This window comes from Phodopus roborovskii, unplaced genomic scaffold (genome assembly GCF_943737965.1).
Source record: "Phodopus roborovskii unplaced genomic scaffold, PHOROB, whole genome shotgun sequence".
In the NCBI taxonomy this organism is placed as follows: Eukaryota; Metazoa; Chordata; class Mammalia; order Rodentia; family Cricetidae; genus Phodopus; species Phodopus roborovskii.
In genome coordinates this window covers 7,645,618-7,665,527 of record NW_026126407.1, presented here as the reverse complement: position 1 = coordinate 7,665,527, position 19,910 = coordinate 7,645,618, and the positions used below count along the sequence as shown (strand labels likewise).

The 19,910-nt window shown below is 40.9% G+C and overlaps 1 protein-coding gene across 1 annotated transcript in view; it reads left to right on the top strand.

The window, feature by feature from the left end:
- The window catches only part of Smg6 (SMG6 nonsense mediated mRNA decay factor), a 221,092-nt gene that overhangs the window by 45,428 nt on the left and 155,754 nt on the right, over positions 1-19,910 (top strand). Inside the window, 2 exon segments of the mRNA XM_051179994.1 lie at positions 10,590-10,651; positions 18,005-18,150. Of these exon segments, the coding sequence (XP_051035951.1) occupies positions 10,590-10,651; positions 18,005-18,150 (208 nt within the window).

Here is a 19,910-nt window from a genome sequence, read left to right as displayed (position 1 = left end):
TGTTTTTGCATACATGAACATATGAATTATGTGTATCATGACACACCTGTGGAAGTTAAAGGAGTCCTGTTGTATGTGGTTTCTTCTAGGAATTGAACTCAGTCAGGCTTATGTAACAAGCCCATTTGCTGAGCAGTCCCACCAGCCCTCCACCTTGTTTTTGAGGTAGGGTCTCTCAGTGACTCATCTTAGACTTGCTGGTCAGCTTGCCCAAGAAATCCCTTCTGACTCCACAACACTGGAATTATAGATACATATTTCCATGTTTTTTTTTATTTGTTTGTTTGATTTTGTTTTTTCAAGATAGAGTTTATCTGTGTAACAATCCTGGCTGTCTTGGACTAGCCTGACTTCAAATTCGCAGAGATCTGTTTGCCTCTGCATCCTGAGTGTGCAATTAAAGGCATGCACCACAGCTTCTGGGCCTAAGATAGATTTTATTTATTGGCTTGTTTCTTGTTCATCTGTCTATGTATTTATGTATTTGAGACATGCTCTTTCTCTGTAGTTCAGGCAGGCCGGGAACTCACTTTGTAGTCCAGTCAGATCTTGAACTTGTTCTCCTTCTGCTTTAGTCCCCTAAGTGCTGGAATTACAGGCCTTATAGTATTTATATACAGGTCTGAAGCCAAGTTTGTATACTTTTCAGGTAATGATATATTCTTTAGATTCCTCCCTCTTTCTATCCCTTCCTTCCTTCCTTCCTTCCTTTCTTCCTCCCTTCCTTCCTCCCTCCCTCCTCCCTCTTCTTTTTTTTCTTCTTTATCCTCCTCCTCATTTTCTTCTTGTGTTTGTGTACATTGGTGGTCTGCCTGCATGTATGTCTTTGTGAGGGTGTCAGATGCCCTGGAACTGGAATTACGGGCAGTTGTCAGCTGCCATGTGGGTGCTGGGAATTGAACCTGGGTCCTTTGGAAGAGCAGCTAGTGCTCTTAATTGCTGAGCCATCTCTCCAGTCCCCTTTAGATATTTTTCAAACATTAAGATAATGTATCAAGGCCAGCCTTATTACATCATGAGACTTCTACCCTCCACCAAATGTAAAAACTATCTTTGAGAATTACTTGAATTCAAATTAGCATTCAAAAATGCTAATTAAGAGCCAAATTTGGTAGCATACACCTTAATCCCAGCACTTGGGAGGCAGAGAGGCACCTCCCCCAACCATTCTCCCACGTATAAAAGATGCTCAAGTGGCTGGGAGGTGGTGGCGGCCTATGACTTTAATGACAGTACTTGGGAGGCAGAGGCAGGCAGATCTCTGTGAATTTGAGACCAACCTGGTCTACAAAGCAAGTTCTAGGATAGCCAGGACTATTACACAGAGAAAAACAAACCAACAAGTTGCTTGTGTGAAGCTGGATAGATGGTTGGCTCAGTGGGTAAAAGCACCTCTTGTGCAAGCTTGAAGATCTGAGTTCAAATACCAAGAAACCATATAAAGGCTGGGCATGATATCAAAGTATATGTAATAGTAGCACTCCTACAAAGAGAGAGGAGAATGGACCAGCTAGCCTGGTGTATACATCCAAAAATGATTGTCTTGAACATGATAGATAGTGAGGGCTAACATTCAAGAACGTCCTCCATCTCTACACATGTGCCATGGTGTGTGCACACCCACAGGAATGTGTATATAGGCATACTTAGTTTATATAGACACAAAAAAATAACTTTTTGCCATCTCCAGAGATGTGAAAGAAACGAAATTAAAAAAAAAAAAAAAAGAAATTACTAAGGTGATATTCATATACTTGAGGTTATGAAATAATTCTTATTTATTATTTATTTATTTTGGTTTTTCGAGACAGGGTTTCTCTGTGTAGCTTTGGAGCCTGTCCTGCAACTTGCTCTATAGACCAAGCTGGCCTTGAACTCACAGAGATCCACCTGCCCCTGCCTCCTCAGTGCTGGAATTAAAGGCATATGCCACTACTGCATAGACAAGTCCACACATGCACAAACACATAATTTGAAATAATTTTTAAAAAGAGTGCACAGCAACATCTCAAAATGGAAATCGGCATATATATAAAGAAAAAGAGAAGTTTGAAGTGGTGCATAATGTGTATTATTCCAGTACTCAAAAGGTTGATGACAGAAGGATCAGGAGTTCAAGGTTATCCTTGGCTACATAGCAAGTTTCAGATCAGCTATGGACTACATGAGATTGTCTCAAAAAAGAAAGAAGGTGGTTAATTAAAGCTAATTGAGCAGTCATTCTTCCTAGAGCAGATCAGCAGTAATGGTGTGTGATCACCATCCCTGACCATCCTTAACATTGGCGTGGCTCTTTGCTTCAAATAAGGAATATGTGATTAAAAAAAAAATCAATCTACCTTCCTATCTATTTACTGGGGGCGAGGGTGGCGGTGGCAGTCAGAGGACAAATTGTAGGAGTTGTTTCTTTTCCTACATCATGTGGGTATGTGGGTCTTAGGGATTAAACACAGGTTCCATTTTGAACTTTTTTTTTTTTTTTTTTTTTTTTTTTTTTTTGCGTTTTGATACAGGGTTTCTCTGTGTAACAGCTCTGGCTGTCCTGGAACTCACTATGCCAGGCTGGCCTTAAACTCACAGAGACCTACCAGCCTCTGCCTCCTGAGTGCTAGGATTAAAGGCATGTGCCACCACACCTGGCTCCATTCTGAAAGTTTTAAGGGTTTTTATTATTTTTAAGTGTGTGTGCATGTATGTATGCACACATAGGTGCCCATGGAGGTCAGAAGTGTTGGAATGACTCCTGATGTGGGTTCTGGGAATGAAACTGGCCCTCTGGAAGAGCAGTGTATGCTCTTAACCACTGATCTATTTTTGTTTTTCATCCTGCAGGTGTTTAATTCATTGCAGGCTGGCTCACTTGAGCTTCTTTCCTTGTGTGTATCCTAGAAAGAATACTGAAAACAGGCTGGCTGTGGTAGGGTGAGCCTTTAATACCAGCACTTGGAAGGCAGGAGTAGGCATATTTCAGAGTTCCATCTAGGCCATTTGGGGAGAGCTATATAGTGAGACCCTGTCTTAAGGAAAAAAACAAAAAAAGAATCCTGATAATACTACTAATGATTGTTGTGCTACTGAGAACATACAGTGTGCCAGGACTTTCTTTCTCTTTTTATCACTTCCTTAGGTCTCACCTCCTCCATGACATTCCCTGTCTAAGCAAGCAAGGGAATCCCAGGGCTTCCTGGCAACTTCAGAATTTGGAGGCCTTGTTTTAGGTTTTTAAAACACGTGGCTGGAAGTTGGTTTGTTACTTGTTTATCCTCTTGGCTTGTAAGCCTCTTATTTTCCCGAACTAGAGCGCATAGGGCAGAGGGAGAGACAAATAGACAGCATTGCAGGTGCCCTCACATCCTCTGCTTCCTGTGAGCTCAACCTTTGTAGAGGCATATGAATTGCTTTTGATTCTGTTCTGGAAGCTCCGGGCTTCTTGCTTATGGGTACTCTTGAAACTTGATTTCTACCAGTGTTGTCTCATATCTAAGGATAGAACTCCCTTTCTAGTCACAGACAAGTGGACTGACTTTGAAAATATTTGATACCTATGAAAGTAGATTCAAAATAAGAAAGTGATTGTTTATGCTGCCCCCCCAAAAATTTAAAAGTATAACTTTGAATTCCTTTGAACCCTGAATATTCTTATGTCTTCGACATGATTTGTTTTTCAGAAATTTGATTTTATTCACAATTCTGTGGAATTGAAATGGATACATTTTAGAATTTCCCTTGTATTGCATTACATTGTTGCCACCAAGCAGGTATTCTTTCTTGCTCCAGGGATAACAAAGTACTTCTTAGGTGCAGTTTCAAGGAATATGTGTTTTTTTTCTCTTAAATTTTTTATTGTACATTTTTATTTAAATTAAAACCAATCTTATTTTACATACCAATTCCAGTTCCCTCTTTCTCCTATCTTCCCATGCCCCCATCCCACCCCTCATTCATTCCCCAGTGAGGGTAAGGACTTCCATGGGGGATTATCAGTCTGTCACATCATTTGGGGCAGAGCCTAGGCCCTCTACTGTCTATCTAGGCTGAGAGAGTATCCCTTCATAGGGAATGGGCTCCCAAAGTCCATTTGTGTACTAGAGATAAATACTGGTTCCACTGCCAGAGGACCCATGGACTGCCCAGACCTCCTATAGACACCCATGTTCACAGGGCCTGGTTCTGTACTATGTTGGTTCTCTAGCTGTCAGAGTGGGGTCTATGAGCTACTACCACTTACTCAGGTCAACTGATTCTGTGGGTTTCCCCAACATGGTCTTGACCCCTTTGCTCATCACTCTTCCCTCTCTACAACTGGATTTCAGGAGTTTGGCTCAGTGCTTAGCTATATTGATCTCTGCTTCTGCTTCCATCACCTACTGGGTGAAGACTCTAGAATGGCATTTAAGGTAGTCATCAGTCTCATTATAGGGGAAAGGCATTTAAACTATTGCTTAGTTTCTTAGTTGGGATCATCCTTGTGGATTCCTGGACATTTCCCTAACCAGATTTCTCTTTAAACCTATAATGGCTCCATCTATTAAGGTATCTCTTTTCTTGTTCTCCTTCTCTATTCTTCCCTCAACTCAATTTTCCTGATCCCCCATGTTCTCCTCTCTCCTTGCCTTCTCCCCTCCTGTTTCTCCTATCTCCCCCACTCCCTCCCATGCTCCCAGTTTGCTCAGGAGATCTTGTCTGTTTACCTTTCTCTGTTTACCTTTCTCTTGTATGTCTCTCTTAGGGTCCTCCTTGTTTTCTAGCTTCTCTGGGGTTGTGGATTATAGATTGGTAATCCTTTGCTCTAAATATCCACTTATGAATGAGTACATAACATGTTTGTCTTTCTGTGTTTGGGTTGCCTCACTCGGGATGGTTTCTTCTAGTTCTATCCATTTGCCTGCGAATTTCAAGATTTCATTGTTTTCTTTTTTCCTCCCTACTGTATTCTCTATGATTTGCTTAAAACATTTACTTCTCAAGATAAAGAAAAATATTTATTTGTTTGTTTGTTTATTTGAGACAAGGTTTCATACTACAGCCCAGACTGGCTTTGAGTTCATTAGCGAAGGTTGACATCAAATCCATGACAACCCTCCTTCCTTAACCTGGAAGTGCTGGGATTACAGGTGGGAACTGCATACTCAGCCCTGATTTTTTTTGTTTGGTTGTTTTTGAGACAGTCTTTTGCAACCCATACTAGCTTTAAACTTGACCTTGTAGCTGACGATAACTGTTTGATGATGGTGCAAAGACTAGTAAGTACTCTGTGGTTCCAGGATTAACACTGTGCCAAGGAGACAGTTCTGTGACTTTTGGGGGTTTTTTGAGAAATGCTCTCACTGTGTGATCTTTGCTGTCCTGGAACTTATTATATGGATACAGACTGACCTTAAATTTGCACTGATACACTTGCCACCCAAGTGTTGGGATTAAAGGTACCACCACTGCCCAACTAAGGAGACAGTTTTTAAAGTAATTTTCTTGGTGAGATTTCTTTGTTGTTGTATTTAACATGGGGTTTCATGTAGCCAGTTGACCTCAAATTTGCTGTGTAGCCAAAGATAACCTTAAACTCACAATCTTTCTGCTTCTACTCATTAAGGGCAAGGACTACATGTGTGTACCATTATGTTTTCTTGGCTTTAGAATTCATCCATCCATCCATCCATCCATCCATCCATCCATCCATCCATCCATCCATCCATCCATCCTTCATTTTGGTTTTTTGAGACAGGGTTTCTCTGTGTAGCCCTGACTGTCAAGGCACTCGCTCTGTAGACCAGGCTGTCCTTGAACTCACAGATATGCCTTCCCCTGCTTCCCCAGTGCTGGGGTTAAAGGCCACCACTGCCTAGCTATTTGTATTTTAATCTTTTCATTTATGACCTAGGTAATGTCACTAGTATAAACTCTACTTTAAGTGTGTATTTGGAGGGGTGACAGAACAACAAAGTGCAGCTGACAAACAATTTTTTTTTTTTTTTTTTTTTTTTTTTTTTGTAATTCAGAATCTCAGTCAGTGGCAGACAGACTTCATTCTGGAGACCTAACCACACACTGTCATTAGTGTCTGTTTTGAGATAAGTCTAGGAGTCCACAATGAATTGGGTTTAGTCCTGAACCGAAGTCTTAATAATTTCAACACTGTCTCTAGGGACTATACCCAAGAAGCAATTTGAGTTTCTGGTGAATAGTAGGCAAATGTATGAGAATGACCTAGAGTCAGATAGTCTCACATTTCTTTCTAATTAGTTGTATATTAAACTAAGTTCCAGAAAGCCTGGCATAGTGGTGCACTCCTTTAATCCCAGTATTTAGGAAGCAATTAATCCTAGCACTTGGGAGGCAGGGACAGAAACAGAGGCAGGTAGATCTCTGTGAATTCGAGGTCAGCTTGTTTCGTGGAATGAGTTCCAGGTCAGTCAGGGTTACATAGTGAAACCCAGTCTCAAAAAAGGGGGCAGGGGAAAGAGGCTGCAAAAATAGCTCAGTGGTCGATAGTGAATTTTAGAGAGCTTGAGTTCTCAGAACCGGTGTCAGGGAGCTCATAGATGCCTGTAACTAGCTGACCTCTCAGGGTACCTGCACACACTTGCACAGACATATACACATAAACAGAAAATAAAAACAAATTGCAGAAGTGGAAGTCAGGCTGTAGTAATGTGTAATGGAGAGAAAAGCTCATGCTCAAGTTTTTCTGACTCAGAAAAACTTGGTTTCAGTTATGAGTTCCTCAGGGTCACCTATAATCTTATCCTTGCAGAGAGAATTAAAAGTTTGAGAGTAGTCTGAACTGCCTAACTAACGAGACCCTTTCTCAAAAGATTAAGGTCCAGGACTGTAGGTTAGTAGTAGACCACTTGCTTCCCATGTGCAAGGCCCTGGATTTGATCGCTCTGTGTTTTTTCTTTGTCTTTTAGAGTTCTCCAAAGATTCTGCTTCAGTGCTAGCTGACTTCATATTGTCATCTGTGAATGTTTAAGACCCATTTTGATCAGCGTGTAACATTGCTTTCTCTGGGTAGCAGGCTTTACCTCTATGATACACCCACATTTTTACTTCCTTTCCTAAACTAAAGTGGTTTTGGTGATAACAAAGTGGAACAAAAGTTAGGGTAACAGATAATTTAGACTGAAAATAAAACATTAAATCTCAAGTCAGGGAGAAAGTATATGTATACTTTCAAATTAAAATTCTCTCTCTCTCTCTCTTTTTTTTTTTTTTTTTTTTTAAAAAAAGAAAGCTATTCACAGTGGTGTACACCATTAATCCCAGCACTGGGGAGGCAGAGGCAAGCAGATCTCTCTGAGTTTGAGGCCAGCCTGGCCTACAGAGCTAGTCTCAGGACAGCCAGAGCTGCTACACAGAGAAACCCTGTTTTGAAAAACAGACAAAAAAAATTTGTGCACAGTGGTGTACACCTTTAATTCCAGAGCCCAGGGCTCTTGGCAGAGGAAGAGGCTGGTAGATTTTTGTGAGTTCCAGAACAGCTACATAGTGAGACTGTCTCAAAAACAAACAAAAATCAACAAAAGAAAACAAGTTCTCTAAATTACCTTTATTTCCTTTAGTTGAAAAATAATATCAGTGAGACTTTAGTTTTCTTTATTAGATGCAGTTAAAATATAGTAGTATCCCACAGTGGTGGGTGATTCACACCTTTAATCCCAGCATTTGGGAGTCAGAGGCAGGAAGATTTCTGACTTTGAGGCTAACCTAGTCTACAGAGAAAATTCCAGGACAGCCAGTGTTAACACAGAGAGATCTTGTGTGTGTGTGTGTGTGGTGGTGGTGGTGGAGAACAACAAAACACACACACACACACACACACACACACACACACACACACACACAGAGCAAATACAGATTCAAGTGATTCATCTATCTTAAGAAAGTGCCTTTAGGGAGCTGGAGAGATGCTTCAGAGCTTAAGAGCTCTGAGTACTCTTCCAGAGGTCCTGAGTTTAATTCCCAACAACCACATGGTGGCTCACAACCATCTATAATAAGGTCTGATGCCCTGTTCTAGCATGCAGAACACTGTTACATAACATAAAATAAACCTTTAAAAAAAAAAAAAAACAGGAAAGAAAGTCCCATTAGAAAGTTTGGGTATATGGATAATACCAGGGTGTTCAAAAAAATGAAAAGCAAAAATGTATTGCTTTCAGTTGTTGTCATTCACTCCCCATTGAATCAGTTCACCAGTTGTCCTCCCCCCACCCCCCGAGTTTAAGAGAAGGAAGATTGTACTTAGAGTGTGAAGACCTGGATTCAAATTCTAACTCCTTTCTTTAAAGCAGCTTACATGTTGGACTTCCCTTATGGCTCAAGGGATGACATTAGGCTTGGATTAGTGAACTACTAATAAATCTCTTTCTACTAAAATATCCTTTACATGTAATTATAAAAAAGTTACAGAGGATTGTGTAATTGATAGCTGTAAGAAAAGAAATAACTAAGCTAAAATAGGGATAGAGAATGGATATTTTTACCCTTTTATTTGAAATGATTTCATACCTATAGAAAAGTTCTAAAGAAATGGGGTGCGTGTGGTACTTGCTTAGAATTCCAGCATTGAGGAGATGGAGGCAGGAAATTGTAAATTTAAGGCCAGTCTGAGCCATATAGTAAAACTAGGTCTGAAGGGATGGTGGACGAACTTCCGGGATTTTGAATCAGCAGGTAAGTAAGTGATCTCAGAAGAATTAAATGCAGGTCCTTGTTTACACCATCCTTTTCTCCTACAAGATCTTGAGAGCTGTACTCTATTCAAGGTTTTGCTGCTAATTTTGGTAAAGTGGTTGCTGAACCTTTCCCAATGTCCCCTGGCCTTGACACAGTGTGCTATAAAGTAGCTTGAGTTTTTAAACTATACACATCATCATTTCACTCTTTAATAGCTATTCAATGTAATTCACTTAAGGCAAAAATAAAAATGGAAGTTTATTCACCAAGTTTGATGTTGAAATCATTGCTACATCTCATTTCTGTATGAAAGAGATAGAACTGCCTTAAGTTTATTGGTGTTCTGTTCTGCAGGACCCAGAAGTTCTTATTTTGAAGGGGCAAACTATCCAGGGCTATTGGATTTGCTCCTTATTTTAGTAGTCACCATCTGCTTTTATATTTACATTTATTTATCTATTTAATGCATGTATGTGTGTTCACTTGATTGTACATCCGGTGTTTAGAGAATAACTTGTGGGAGTTGGTTCTCTTCTATCATGTGGGTCCTGGAGATTGAACTCAGATTGCCAGGCTTGATGGCAATCAATTTTACCTGCTAGCCATCTTACTAATTTCCCACTTGCAATCAGCATTCCTTAATTATTTGTTGCTGTTGGTTTTCAAGACAGGGTTTCTTTAGCCTCAGAGCCTGTCCTGGAATTCACTCTGTAGACCAGGCTGGACTCAAATTCAGAGATCCACCTGCCTATGCCTCCCGAGTGTTGGGATCAAAGACATGCACTAAATGTATATGTGTGTGTGTGTGTGTGTGTGTGTGTGTGTGTGTGTGTGTGTGTGTTTTGAGGCAGGGTCTCAGTATGTAGCCCTGGCTGTCCTAGAGCTCATTCTGTAGATCAGTATGACCTTGAACTCAAACTGTCTGACACTACCTCCCAATTACTGGGATTAGAGGCATGAGCCACCTCTCTCAATAGAAGTCAACAGTCTCAGCCCTCCCTCCTGGCAGACTATATGATATTATTTCTAGGAGATCAGGGAAGATGGGAAGATAGTGGGATTGATTCTTTAAATTGTTTCTATTTTCTCTGGAGTCAACCCCCCCCCTCCAACCCCCTATTTTGCTGAAATGAATTATCTCAGTTTTGACTGAGATAGATTTTCTAGAATTCTTGAATCAGGATTACAAACTGTGGCTCATAGGCTACATGTGGCTGACAAACAAGTTGGAACTTACCTAATGTTCAAATAATTCTTACTGTAGTTAATACTTAAAAGCCAGGACATTTTATATAAAGACCCATATTCCACTTTCCTGCTTGTTTCTACTTAGAGTATTTGTTGGGACTGGAGAGTAACTACCAGAAGTTTCTGCTGTTACCACCAACCTATTTTATGCCTGTTCTCTCTAGATGTTCTAATCTTCACGTCCTGATCCAGAACAGAACTCCAGTTTTAAAATCTAGCAATTGATGAGTTACCTGCTTTCCTACATAGACAGAAGAATAGCTCAAAAATAGGACCAGGAATTTCTTTAAAATCACTTACTCTATTCCTGTTAGAATTTCCTTTCCATTATTAAGGAGCCAGTAGTGGTTACAGAAAGGAGGCATCATCTTCTGTAAACTACTCAGTTCAGATTCGCTGCTTCTGTTTTCTGAACAGAGGTTCCTCTGCCAGCAGAGGGTGCTGTCCACTCACTGAGCCTTCTGTTACATTGGCTCCACTGAGCAGCAGCTGTTGGGCATGTGCCCTGGGTCTGTGTGAGAGTTTGGGCATGTCCATTTGGTTCCCATCCCCAGTGCCCACCCCTTTAGACCCTGGCCAGGTTATTGTGTCACTGGGGACTGTATTCAGTAACAGGAAACTGGGGAAAGTTTAATTGTTTTCTCCTCTCCCTTTTTCCCATGCAGCTGAACAAAAGGTTCATCCTCAGTTTTCTCCATGCCCATGGGAAGCTGTTTACCCGGATTGGGTAAGTGTGCAGGATGTTTATTTTATTTCCCTACATTACAAGTCGTTTTGGAATTTAATATTGTTAGCAACTAGCTTGTGTTTGTAACTGAGGGCACAGGGTGTGAATTCTCAGAGGCTTCCACCTTCCCTTCACTCTCTTTCCTGCTGTGCTCATGAAGTTTGAGAGATACCATACTTTATCTTTGTCTCCTTTTTGCCTTTCTTTCCTAAAACTGTAAGGACAGTGTTTTCCCAGCCCCCCTTCTAGGCTCCTTGGCTTTCCATCACTGCTGTCTTTCTGGTTAGCCCCTAGTGAGCATGCTTCATCCCTGGGTGCAGCTGCCAGGGGACAAACTTATTTCCTTATTTCTCCTCAAAAACAAGAGTAACAGTTGCCTTCCTCTGTGTTCTGACCGTTCCCCTTCCTTTGTGTTTGCTCCCTGTGCCACATTGCTGATCTTATTAAATTCCAAATCCTCTATGGATTTACCTGTTCATGTTAAGTCCTAGGGAAAGGCATTTTCTGCAGAAAGTTATTATTTCCCCTGTAAGTTCCTGGGAAGAGTTTTGAGTGTTCATCTGGTGCATCAGAAAAGTCTTTCCTGACAAAGTAAAAATCATCCAAAAGCTTCACAGTGCCTTCTTCTGTTTTTTCAAGACGGTTTCTCTGTGTAGCACTGGTTCTCCTGGAACTGGCCTTGTAGACCAGGCTGGCTTTGAACTCACAGAGATCCACCTGCTTCTGCTTCCTGAGTGCTGGGTTTAAAGGCCTGTGCCACCACGCTTGGCTGACAGTGCCTTTTAAAGGAGATGTGTGCTAAGTGTCTCTGTTTTTTGACCTCTCTGGGTAAAAGATGTTGAAGAGAAGTACTAGCAGCCCTTTCACACTGGTCTGCTGCTTGATTTTTGTTTGATTGGTTTTTGGTGTTTTTGACACAGGGTTTCCCTGTGTCGCCCAGGCCAGGTTAGAATTTGGTGGCCTTCCTGCCTTGGCTTCTTAAATGCTAGAATTCCTAAGTATACCAGCATACTTGGATTCCTGTTGGGTTTTAATAGTTTCTAAATTAGAAGTTTTATTATGAGCTGCCCTTCCAGGTGATTGGCTTCATAGTGCAAATATCCTGTTATGGTGTTTTCCTTTTACTTTTTGCCATGGAATTGTAAGTTTATCTGTAGTGTTATAGGTCTCCTTTGGGAAAATAGGAGTCATGTCAGTTTCCACATACTTTTCATTTACTTTTGGGGGATGCTGAAAGGTTTTGTTCTGCTTGAAAAACCATCTTCTTATGGGTGGTAGCAGTATGTTTCACATGTACTCATCTGGCATCATCTTGGGCAAGAGTGACAGTTAAGGTCATTTCAAGGATATTTTAGATTTTGAAATGACTTGGGAAAATTGGAAAAATTCCAAAAGATAAAGAATCTCTACTACTAGAAATAAATGTGGAGTAATTTACTTGGTAAAAATAAAGTACATATGATAGTTGCTTCTAACTTCTCCCTGGTACCACCAGCATGAGCTCCAGTGGCAGAAACTTTGTCTAGCTCAGCTATATCCTGACTCCTGCAATTCATTCTCTGACCTCCATACAATCAGTGGAGTACATATGCACCAACACACACATATACACATACTTTCTTTTTAGAAAAGGAGAAACCAGTCAGTGATGGTGCACACCTTTAATTCCAGCACTTGGGAAACAAAGGCAGGCAGATCTTTGTGATTTCAAGGCCAGCCTGGTCTTCAGAGCAAGTTCCATAACAGCCAAAACTACACAGAGAAATGATGCCTCAATCCCCCACCCCAAAATAGTTGATCCAGTTTTATTTTATAAAAGGTGAAACATGGAGCCCGGCAGTGGTGGTGTGCATCTTTAATCCCAACATTTTGGAGGTAGTGGCAGGTAGATCTCTGTGAGTTCAAGACCTGCCTGGTCTACAAGAGCTAGTTCCAAGACAGACTTCAAAGCTACACAGAAAAACCCTGTCTCAAAAAACAAACAAACAAACGTGAAACATTTTTTTTATTTCCAATGAAGAAAATGTCTATCAATTCTAGGCATACATCAGTCACTGAATGAGTATTCTGTTCATACTGTTCTTGAGATAAGAGGAAATTGAACCCAATACTAATTCAGCAAGACAAAATCAGTAATAACATTCCTATTGTTAAAAAGGGGGGTAAATAGAGGCTGGAGAGATGACTTGTTCAGTGTCTTGGAAAGAGCTTGGGTTCAGTCCAGTTCCCATATAACTTCAACTTCAGGGGATTGGATGACTTCTCTTGACCTCTGTGTATACCTACTCTCTCTCTCTCTCTCTCTCTCTCTCTCTCTCTCTCTCTCTCTCTCTCACGCAAAAATTTTAAGAATCTTAAAAAAAAAGAATCTTTTAAAAAGAGAAAAACAAAAGTAGAACTCTGTAAGCCTAGAAAAGCAGCAAGTGCAAGCTACATATAATATGGACCGATGCCTAATTAACAAGATGTGAAATGTGGGAGGCACTGAAATGAATTAAGACTGGGAAGATTGTAATGAAGACCAGCTGAAGGCACGCATTGCACCTCCCTTTCCAGAAAAGCACTGACACTATTCCTTTGGTTTAGGTCTCTCTATGCGTGGGGTTCATTTTGTATCTGCATATACTCAAGTGCCTACTGTGTGCAAGGCAAGTCTGCTTACTGTTGACATCAGCTGATAGGTTTTAAAGAGTTTAAATGCCATTAATATAATAAAAATGGCTAGTTAGAAGGTCTTCAGAGTTAACAAGTCAGAAGATCTTTTATACCCCAGTCTCCTAGCAGTGGTTTAAATACATTATTTCTGAAGGTCATTCTAGTTCCTTTGTTCTATAGCAGTTTATTTTCTCTCTTCTCATGGTTTAATTAATTTTCTTTTTCTTTTTTTTTTTTCTTTTTTTGCTCCTGTCTTCCTGTCTTGTTCTAAGTTTTTAGAGAATTAAGAAATTGAGAATCAAGTTAGAAAGACTGTCTCTTTACTGTAGAGAATGTTGTCTAGCCCAGCTATGTCCTCAGTGTCTGAGGGGTTGGGCCTGCCCTGTTAGTCACTGTCTGAGGCATTCTTGAGTCTGGGTCCCAGTGTTGTCTGAAAGATTGGTCTTTTGAAACTGCCATCCAAATGAGACAAGGTGTCTCTAGAGATCGTAAGTTAGTCACGTAAGCCAGTGAAGTGCATGCTCTGAAACTTATCTATATTCTTAGGTTTGAAAGAATAGGAATGGAGTCTTCTTGGACTCTGGAAGAGGAATCAGGGTTGCCTGGAGGCTTCTGATGATAAAAGATGCTTTTCTAGTGAGCAACAGATTAGACCTGCACTTGGCCTCAACTGAGGAGTTAGAAGCTGGCAACCTGTAGAGTGGACTCTTGCATTGTCAGACTGGAAAATTTGCTTCCTATTAGTGCCTTGGTTAAAGTTACCACTTTAGTTTGTGTTTGCTTGCCTGGTAATTCTATTTACATCAAGGTCTTAGGATATAAAAACCTATATATTTATTTTAGATTTTGAGTTCTTAAAAATAAGGTATTTTGATTTTATTTGTAAAATTCCTAAATGAATAATCAGAAGTATTTATAATAAAGGAACTTTTTTTTGTATTATACAGTGTTGATTGTAAAATATCTAGAGAACTTAGCAAAAAGGAAAAAAAAATGTCATTCATATTTGTTTGTTTTCCTGACACTTATGTAGCTCTGGGTGTCCTGGAACTTGCTCTGTAGACCAGGCTGGCCTGAAATTCACAGAAATCTACCTGTCTCTGCCTCTTGAGTGCTGGGATTAAAGGCACAAGCCACTATACCTAAGCTACTCATGTTCTTAATAGTCAGCAATAACTGATTAACTTTAATGTTCAGTGCATATTTTAGGGTCATTTTTTTTTTTGTGTGTGTGTGTATGTATGTGTGAAAGTAATCTTATTAAACTCCTTTACAGTTACTCACTAGATATGTGTTGAAGTTTCCCTCACATGATTACCAAATCAATATCAGCTTTACATACAGTGCTGCTGGAGATGCTTTTTTGTTGGTTTTGTTTTGTTTATTTATTTGTCTCACACTATAACAGCTGTTCTTGAACTCCATAGCTAGCTCAGGCAGGCCTTGAACTCACAGCAGCCCTCCAGTCCCAACATGTCAAGTTCCCAGGCGCTGGTACACCTGGCCCCCAGGTGTCTGGGTGTTTTAGGTGCTTCTGGCAGTTTACTCTGTTCCTCCTCCCCCTTTATCGTTGCTCGTATTCTTTCTTGTCTTAAATTTTATAATTATTTCATATGTAACACCCCAAAACTCTTACAAAACCCAAAACTATAGCTAAGGTTAAAATTTCTCTCAACTCTGCCCCAACACCCCCCCCCCCCCACCTCCACACTGTTGTTCTCCAAAGAGGGAACACTGGACATTGGGTTATAGTCCTTCAAGGCCCTTTTGCATACTTACAAATGTATTTGTAAAAACAAAATTTTGTGGTCTCCCCCCCCCCATTTTTGTTTGTTTTGTTTCTAGATAGGGTCTCACTATGTAATAGCTCAGGCTAGCCTTAAACTAGACTATCCTCCTGCCTCAGCCTTCTCAGAGCTAGCATTATAGATGTGTACCACCACATACAGTTGTGGGTTTTACATTCAGTGTTCGTGTAGACATATCCACTTAAAAGTATGCAAATTGTAAATTGGCAGTTTTGGTATATATATTTTTTGCAATATGTAGATAAGAGTAGAGATGTTTCTCAAAGAAAAAGACATGAAACTATAGTTTGAAACAAAACTCAAAAAAGAATTTTGGTTAAAAATCTGGGAAATAGAAGTCTCATTATTGAATCCTAGAAAGATGACTTTTTGGTTGTTGTTTTTGTTTGAGACAGGGTTTCTCTATTACAGTCCTGGCTATTCTGGAATTCAACTATGTAGAACAGGAACTCAGAGATCTTCCTGCTTCTGGAAAGGTGACTTTTAATTGTCACCTTTTCCCCTCATATTTTGCTTAACAACACTGGTTTTTGTCTGAGTAACACTACCACCCCAACAAGTTCTCAGATTCTCTTCCCCTCTTCCTCTACCCCCCCCCCCCCCGTTTCTGTGTGTGGCTCTGGCTGTCCTAGAACTTGCTCTGTAGACCAGGCTGGCCTGAAATTCACAGAGATATGCCTGTCTCTTTCTCTCAAGTGCTGGATTAGAGGCATACACTACCATGCCTGACCTCAGTTTCTTTTTTTAAGATGGGATCTCATTCAGTAGTCCTGGCTGGGTTGGAACTTGCTCTGTAGACAAGACAAGCCTCAAACGCAAAGAGATTTGCCTGCCTATGCCTCCTAAGTTCTGAAAGAGCCGTAGTTTCTTATATTTGATGTGGGAGAATCATTCTTACCAATTGATTGTTTCAAGTATGTTGTGCTAATCAAAAGGAGGTTTTTCATTTTTGTTTTGTTTTTTAAATTTCTGATAAAGAAAATGTGAACATTTGACCTGTATTTGTTTCAGATGTTAGTTTGATCCCTGGAGTGTTAATGGATCAGTTCAGTTCCTACCTCAGGGAAGAGGCTTCCTCAGACTTGTGTCCCATGTGACACTTGTCCTGTCATTCTATGCTGGCTCTCTACTACCTTTCAACACAGAGACACATGGCCTTGGAACTTGCCCAGCGTGGCTGCTTTTCTTGCAGAGTGAACTCTTTTCTTCTTGTAATGAGAAGTACTAGCCCCCTCCCCATTTCCATCCAGAGAGAGTGCTGCACAGTGTCAGGATTTAAAATGAAACCTTTGTTATAGCCCATGGGGAAAAATGGATCCAATCCAGCCACAAACATCACTCCCTGCCATTCCTAGTCTATCAAGAGTTTTAGCAGCTCTGTAGTTTCTAGAGGGAAAATTTTTTTGCTTTGTTTTGTTTTGTTTTGCTTTGTTTTGATTTGGGGCAGGCACTTAAATGGCATGGGGGGATGGTGTGGAAAGCAAATGCATGACATGTTTTGTGCCATGAGAATAAGGATAGTTGAACAGTGGCAAACTGGAATGTAAACTGCGATTGACCTAGAGCTGTGGCATAACTTCTGGGTACCAGAAGGTCAGCAGTATGAGTTGCCATCTAAAGACAAGGTATAAAGATTGCCAAAATTCCATAACGCTCTGGGGTTTTCTTATCTGGGGAGGATGCTATTCAATGATAAAGGCTAAGGTTGGGGTGAAACTCACATCACCTTTCCCCAGGATTTGAGAAGGATTGCCTGCCTTGGCTTTCCAGAAGCTATTTATTAATCCAGACTAGAGCTGTTTCCCACTGCACCCCTCAGTGCACCACAAGCAATTTGATGGCAGGCGTGGGGTGGGGTAGGGGGTGGTAAAAGATACTTTGCTGACCACGAATTGTTCAGCGTAGCCTAAGGCCTGTATGCCTGGTTTATCTCTCTAGCACCAAGTTTGAGTTTGCTTTTTATTTCAGAGGATTTCAGCTGTGGTTTACTCCTGTTGCCAAAGGAGCTCCAGGCATGCACCACTGTTTAGGATCCAGTGGCCACATTTGGCAAGCAGTGGTTTGAATGACCTCTCCTTAGGAGCCCTAGGTCACTGGCTGGATTTCTGCCTCCCTACATTACAGGCTCTTCCTGTATTGGGAGTGGCAGTTGGCCAGGGCATTGTATTTCCACTGTCCTGAAAACATGCAGACCCTGATGAGTAGAGGCTTGTGAGAGAGAGAATAGCAACACAGGAAAGGCTGGAAACAGACCATTGGGGGCCCTAGGTTTGGGGTTCTTCAAGGGGAAGTTTGGAATCAATAGGTGGACCTAAGAAGGCAGAGCTGTGTTAAAGTCCTTTCCTTTTTTTTTTTTTAGTTTTAGACAAGCTCTTGCTGTATGTTTTAGACTGTCTTTGAATTTGAGATCCTCCTGCCTCAGCCACTGAATTGTTGGGTTTCTAAACATGAGCCACCATGTCTTGTTTTTAAAGTAATTCTTTTGGGAAAGACGCTTTTACATGTATGATGAGACTTCTTTTAGAGTATAGTTTTCATATCGGAGACTTAGGGAATGTGTAGGTGTTAGAGCTTAAAGGAAACATGTTCATTATTTAGAAACCTGTTTCAGTGAGAAACTTATGTCAGTTTGAATCCATTTAATATTGTGGGTTAAGAAATAGCATACCAAAGTGTTATAGCCATCTTATCCACTAACTGAATTGCTTTCATCTCTAAACTTTGAACACTTTCTCTCTTCTATTTATGCAAAACTGTAGGATACCAGGAAGATTTTGTAAGAATAGCAAAGAAACTTCCTTGGTATTAGTTCTCTGCTAGGGGAAGAGGGAATCATTTTTCCAAGTCTTTTAAGGTTTATGCCTCAATAATGGACTCCCTATGTCTGTAGGATGGAGACATTCCCTGCAGTGGCTGAGAAGGTCCTTAAGGAATTCCAAGTGTTGCTGCAACATAGCCCATCTCCTATTGGAAGTACCCGAATGCTGCAGCTTATGACCATCAACATGTTTGCTGTACATAACTCCCAGTTGAAAGGTAAGGAAAATCCAGTTTCTTCATCTAGACAGAGTTGAATGTAGTATCTTTCCTATGCTACCTTGTCACTACCCCTGCCCCCAAACACACACACACACACACACACACACACACACACACACACACACACACACACACGACCTATCTCCCCCACTATTGTTACTTAGATCTTTAGTCTGTGAATTCTGTAAGACTCTAGTGCCTGGGTGGGATAAAAGGAGAGATTCATGAGCATAAAGTTTAATTTAAAAATCTAGAGATCCTGTTGAACATCTGGCCATGCTAATGGCAGCAGCAAGGCCTCTTAGAGGCTGCAGACCAGTTTTTCTCCCAAGAGAGAGGCATTGCTGAAATGTTTTGTTCCGGAGACCGTATGCTTGGCAGGGATTGGGAATTGCTGTTTCTGGACTCATGTGCCCTGTTTGTTCAATATGGAAAAGTCTAGTTCCCTATGGGATATCCCTTATGGGACCCTGCCAGAGAGTAAGAACAGAGAATTGATGAGCTTTGGTGACTCAAATCTGGAAGCACAAAACCTACCAGGCCCAGAATTTGGCTAGTGTACTGGTATGCATTCTGAAGTGTTTTTCTGAACACTTGGTTTTATTTTTTTTTTAGTTGTGGGGGGGGGGGTTAGGGAAGGGCCGATTGGTAGGGTTTAAAAACATTCTGATGACTATGTCACATTTGGAGGATGTTTCTAAGATTCATTCCCCTCTCTGTAGCCCACTTAGGTAAGGTTGATGTGGTTTGACTTGATAAAAATATGTAGTATGAGTGACATTATTTTGTGTTTCTTTACAACATGTTGCCAAGGAGTCATTCCAGAGCATCAACAGAGAATGTTTGGTCAGATTCTTATCTGCAATGCCAGGAAGTAGGAATTGCCCCATGGAGACTGTGTCATAAAGCAGACCTAATGTCTCTAGACAATGCCACTGCCTCTTTGGTTATTCCTTTTCTCCTTTCACCAGACATTCCATCTTTTTCCCTTCTTGCTGCTGGCAGGGAGCTTCCCTAATGAATGAGTGTGCCACACTTTGCCTAAAGACAGGGATTCTCCTTGGTTTTGAGGCGGTCTTTAGATAGTCTGCCTCGGTTTTCAGTCACATCTGAATCCTGGAAGACTTTTTCCCCATCATACTGGTTGATAACATCATTCAGAATTTTCAGCAGTGGGCAAGATACAGAGGTGTAGGAGCCTTGCTCAGCTTAGTTAATTACTCCTGAGGTGGCTGCAAGAAGACCTGGTGTCTTTAGGGGTAGCAGTGGTTTCTAAAAAGAAGGAAATAAAGTTTGTAGTGTTGCCCTGGTGAGCCTGTGCAGTCTTAAAGGGAGGGAAGTTTTACTACAAGAAGGAAGCTCTCAGGGTGTGGTGGCATACACCTTTAATTTTGTTTTACTTATCCCTGGCCAGCCAGAGCTACATAGTGACTCTGCTCACTGGGCTCTAGAAGTAGGGTCTCTAATTGCCCCTATATTCATTTTCTGCTCTTCTACCCAAACCATCCACTGCTGTGTGAGCTGGAGAGATGGGGCATATAGTTCAGCAACAAATGACCTGTGGTCTCTGTAGGTGTGAATGTAAAGAGCCTGTTTCTTGGACTTTTCATAGACCACCAGTGAGTCTTTTTCTTGTAGCTGTTCTTAAGCAATAGCTAAGAAAATATGGGTGAGAGAAAGGTGAGAATAGAGGAGGACCATTCAGTATTTGTGGCCAAGATATTTTTGTAGGTCTTTTCTGTAGTTGTCATAAGATG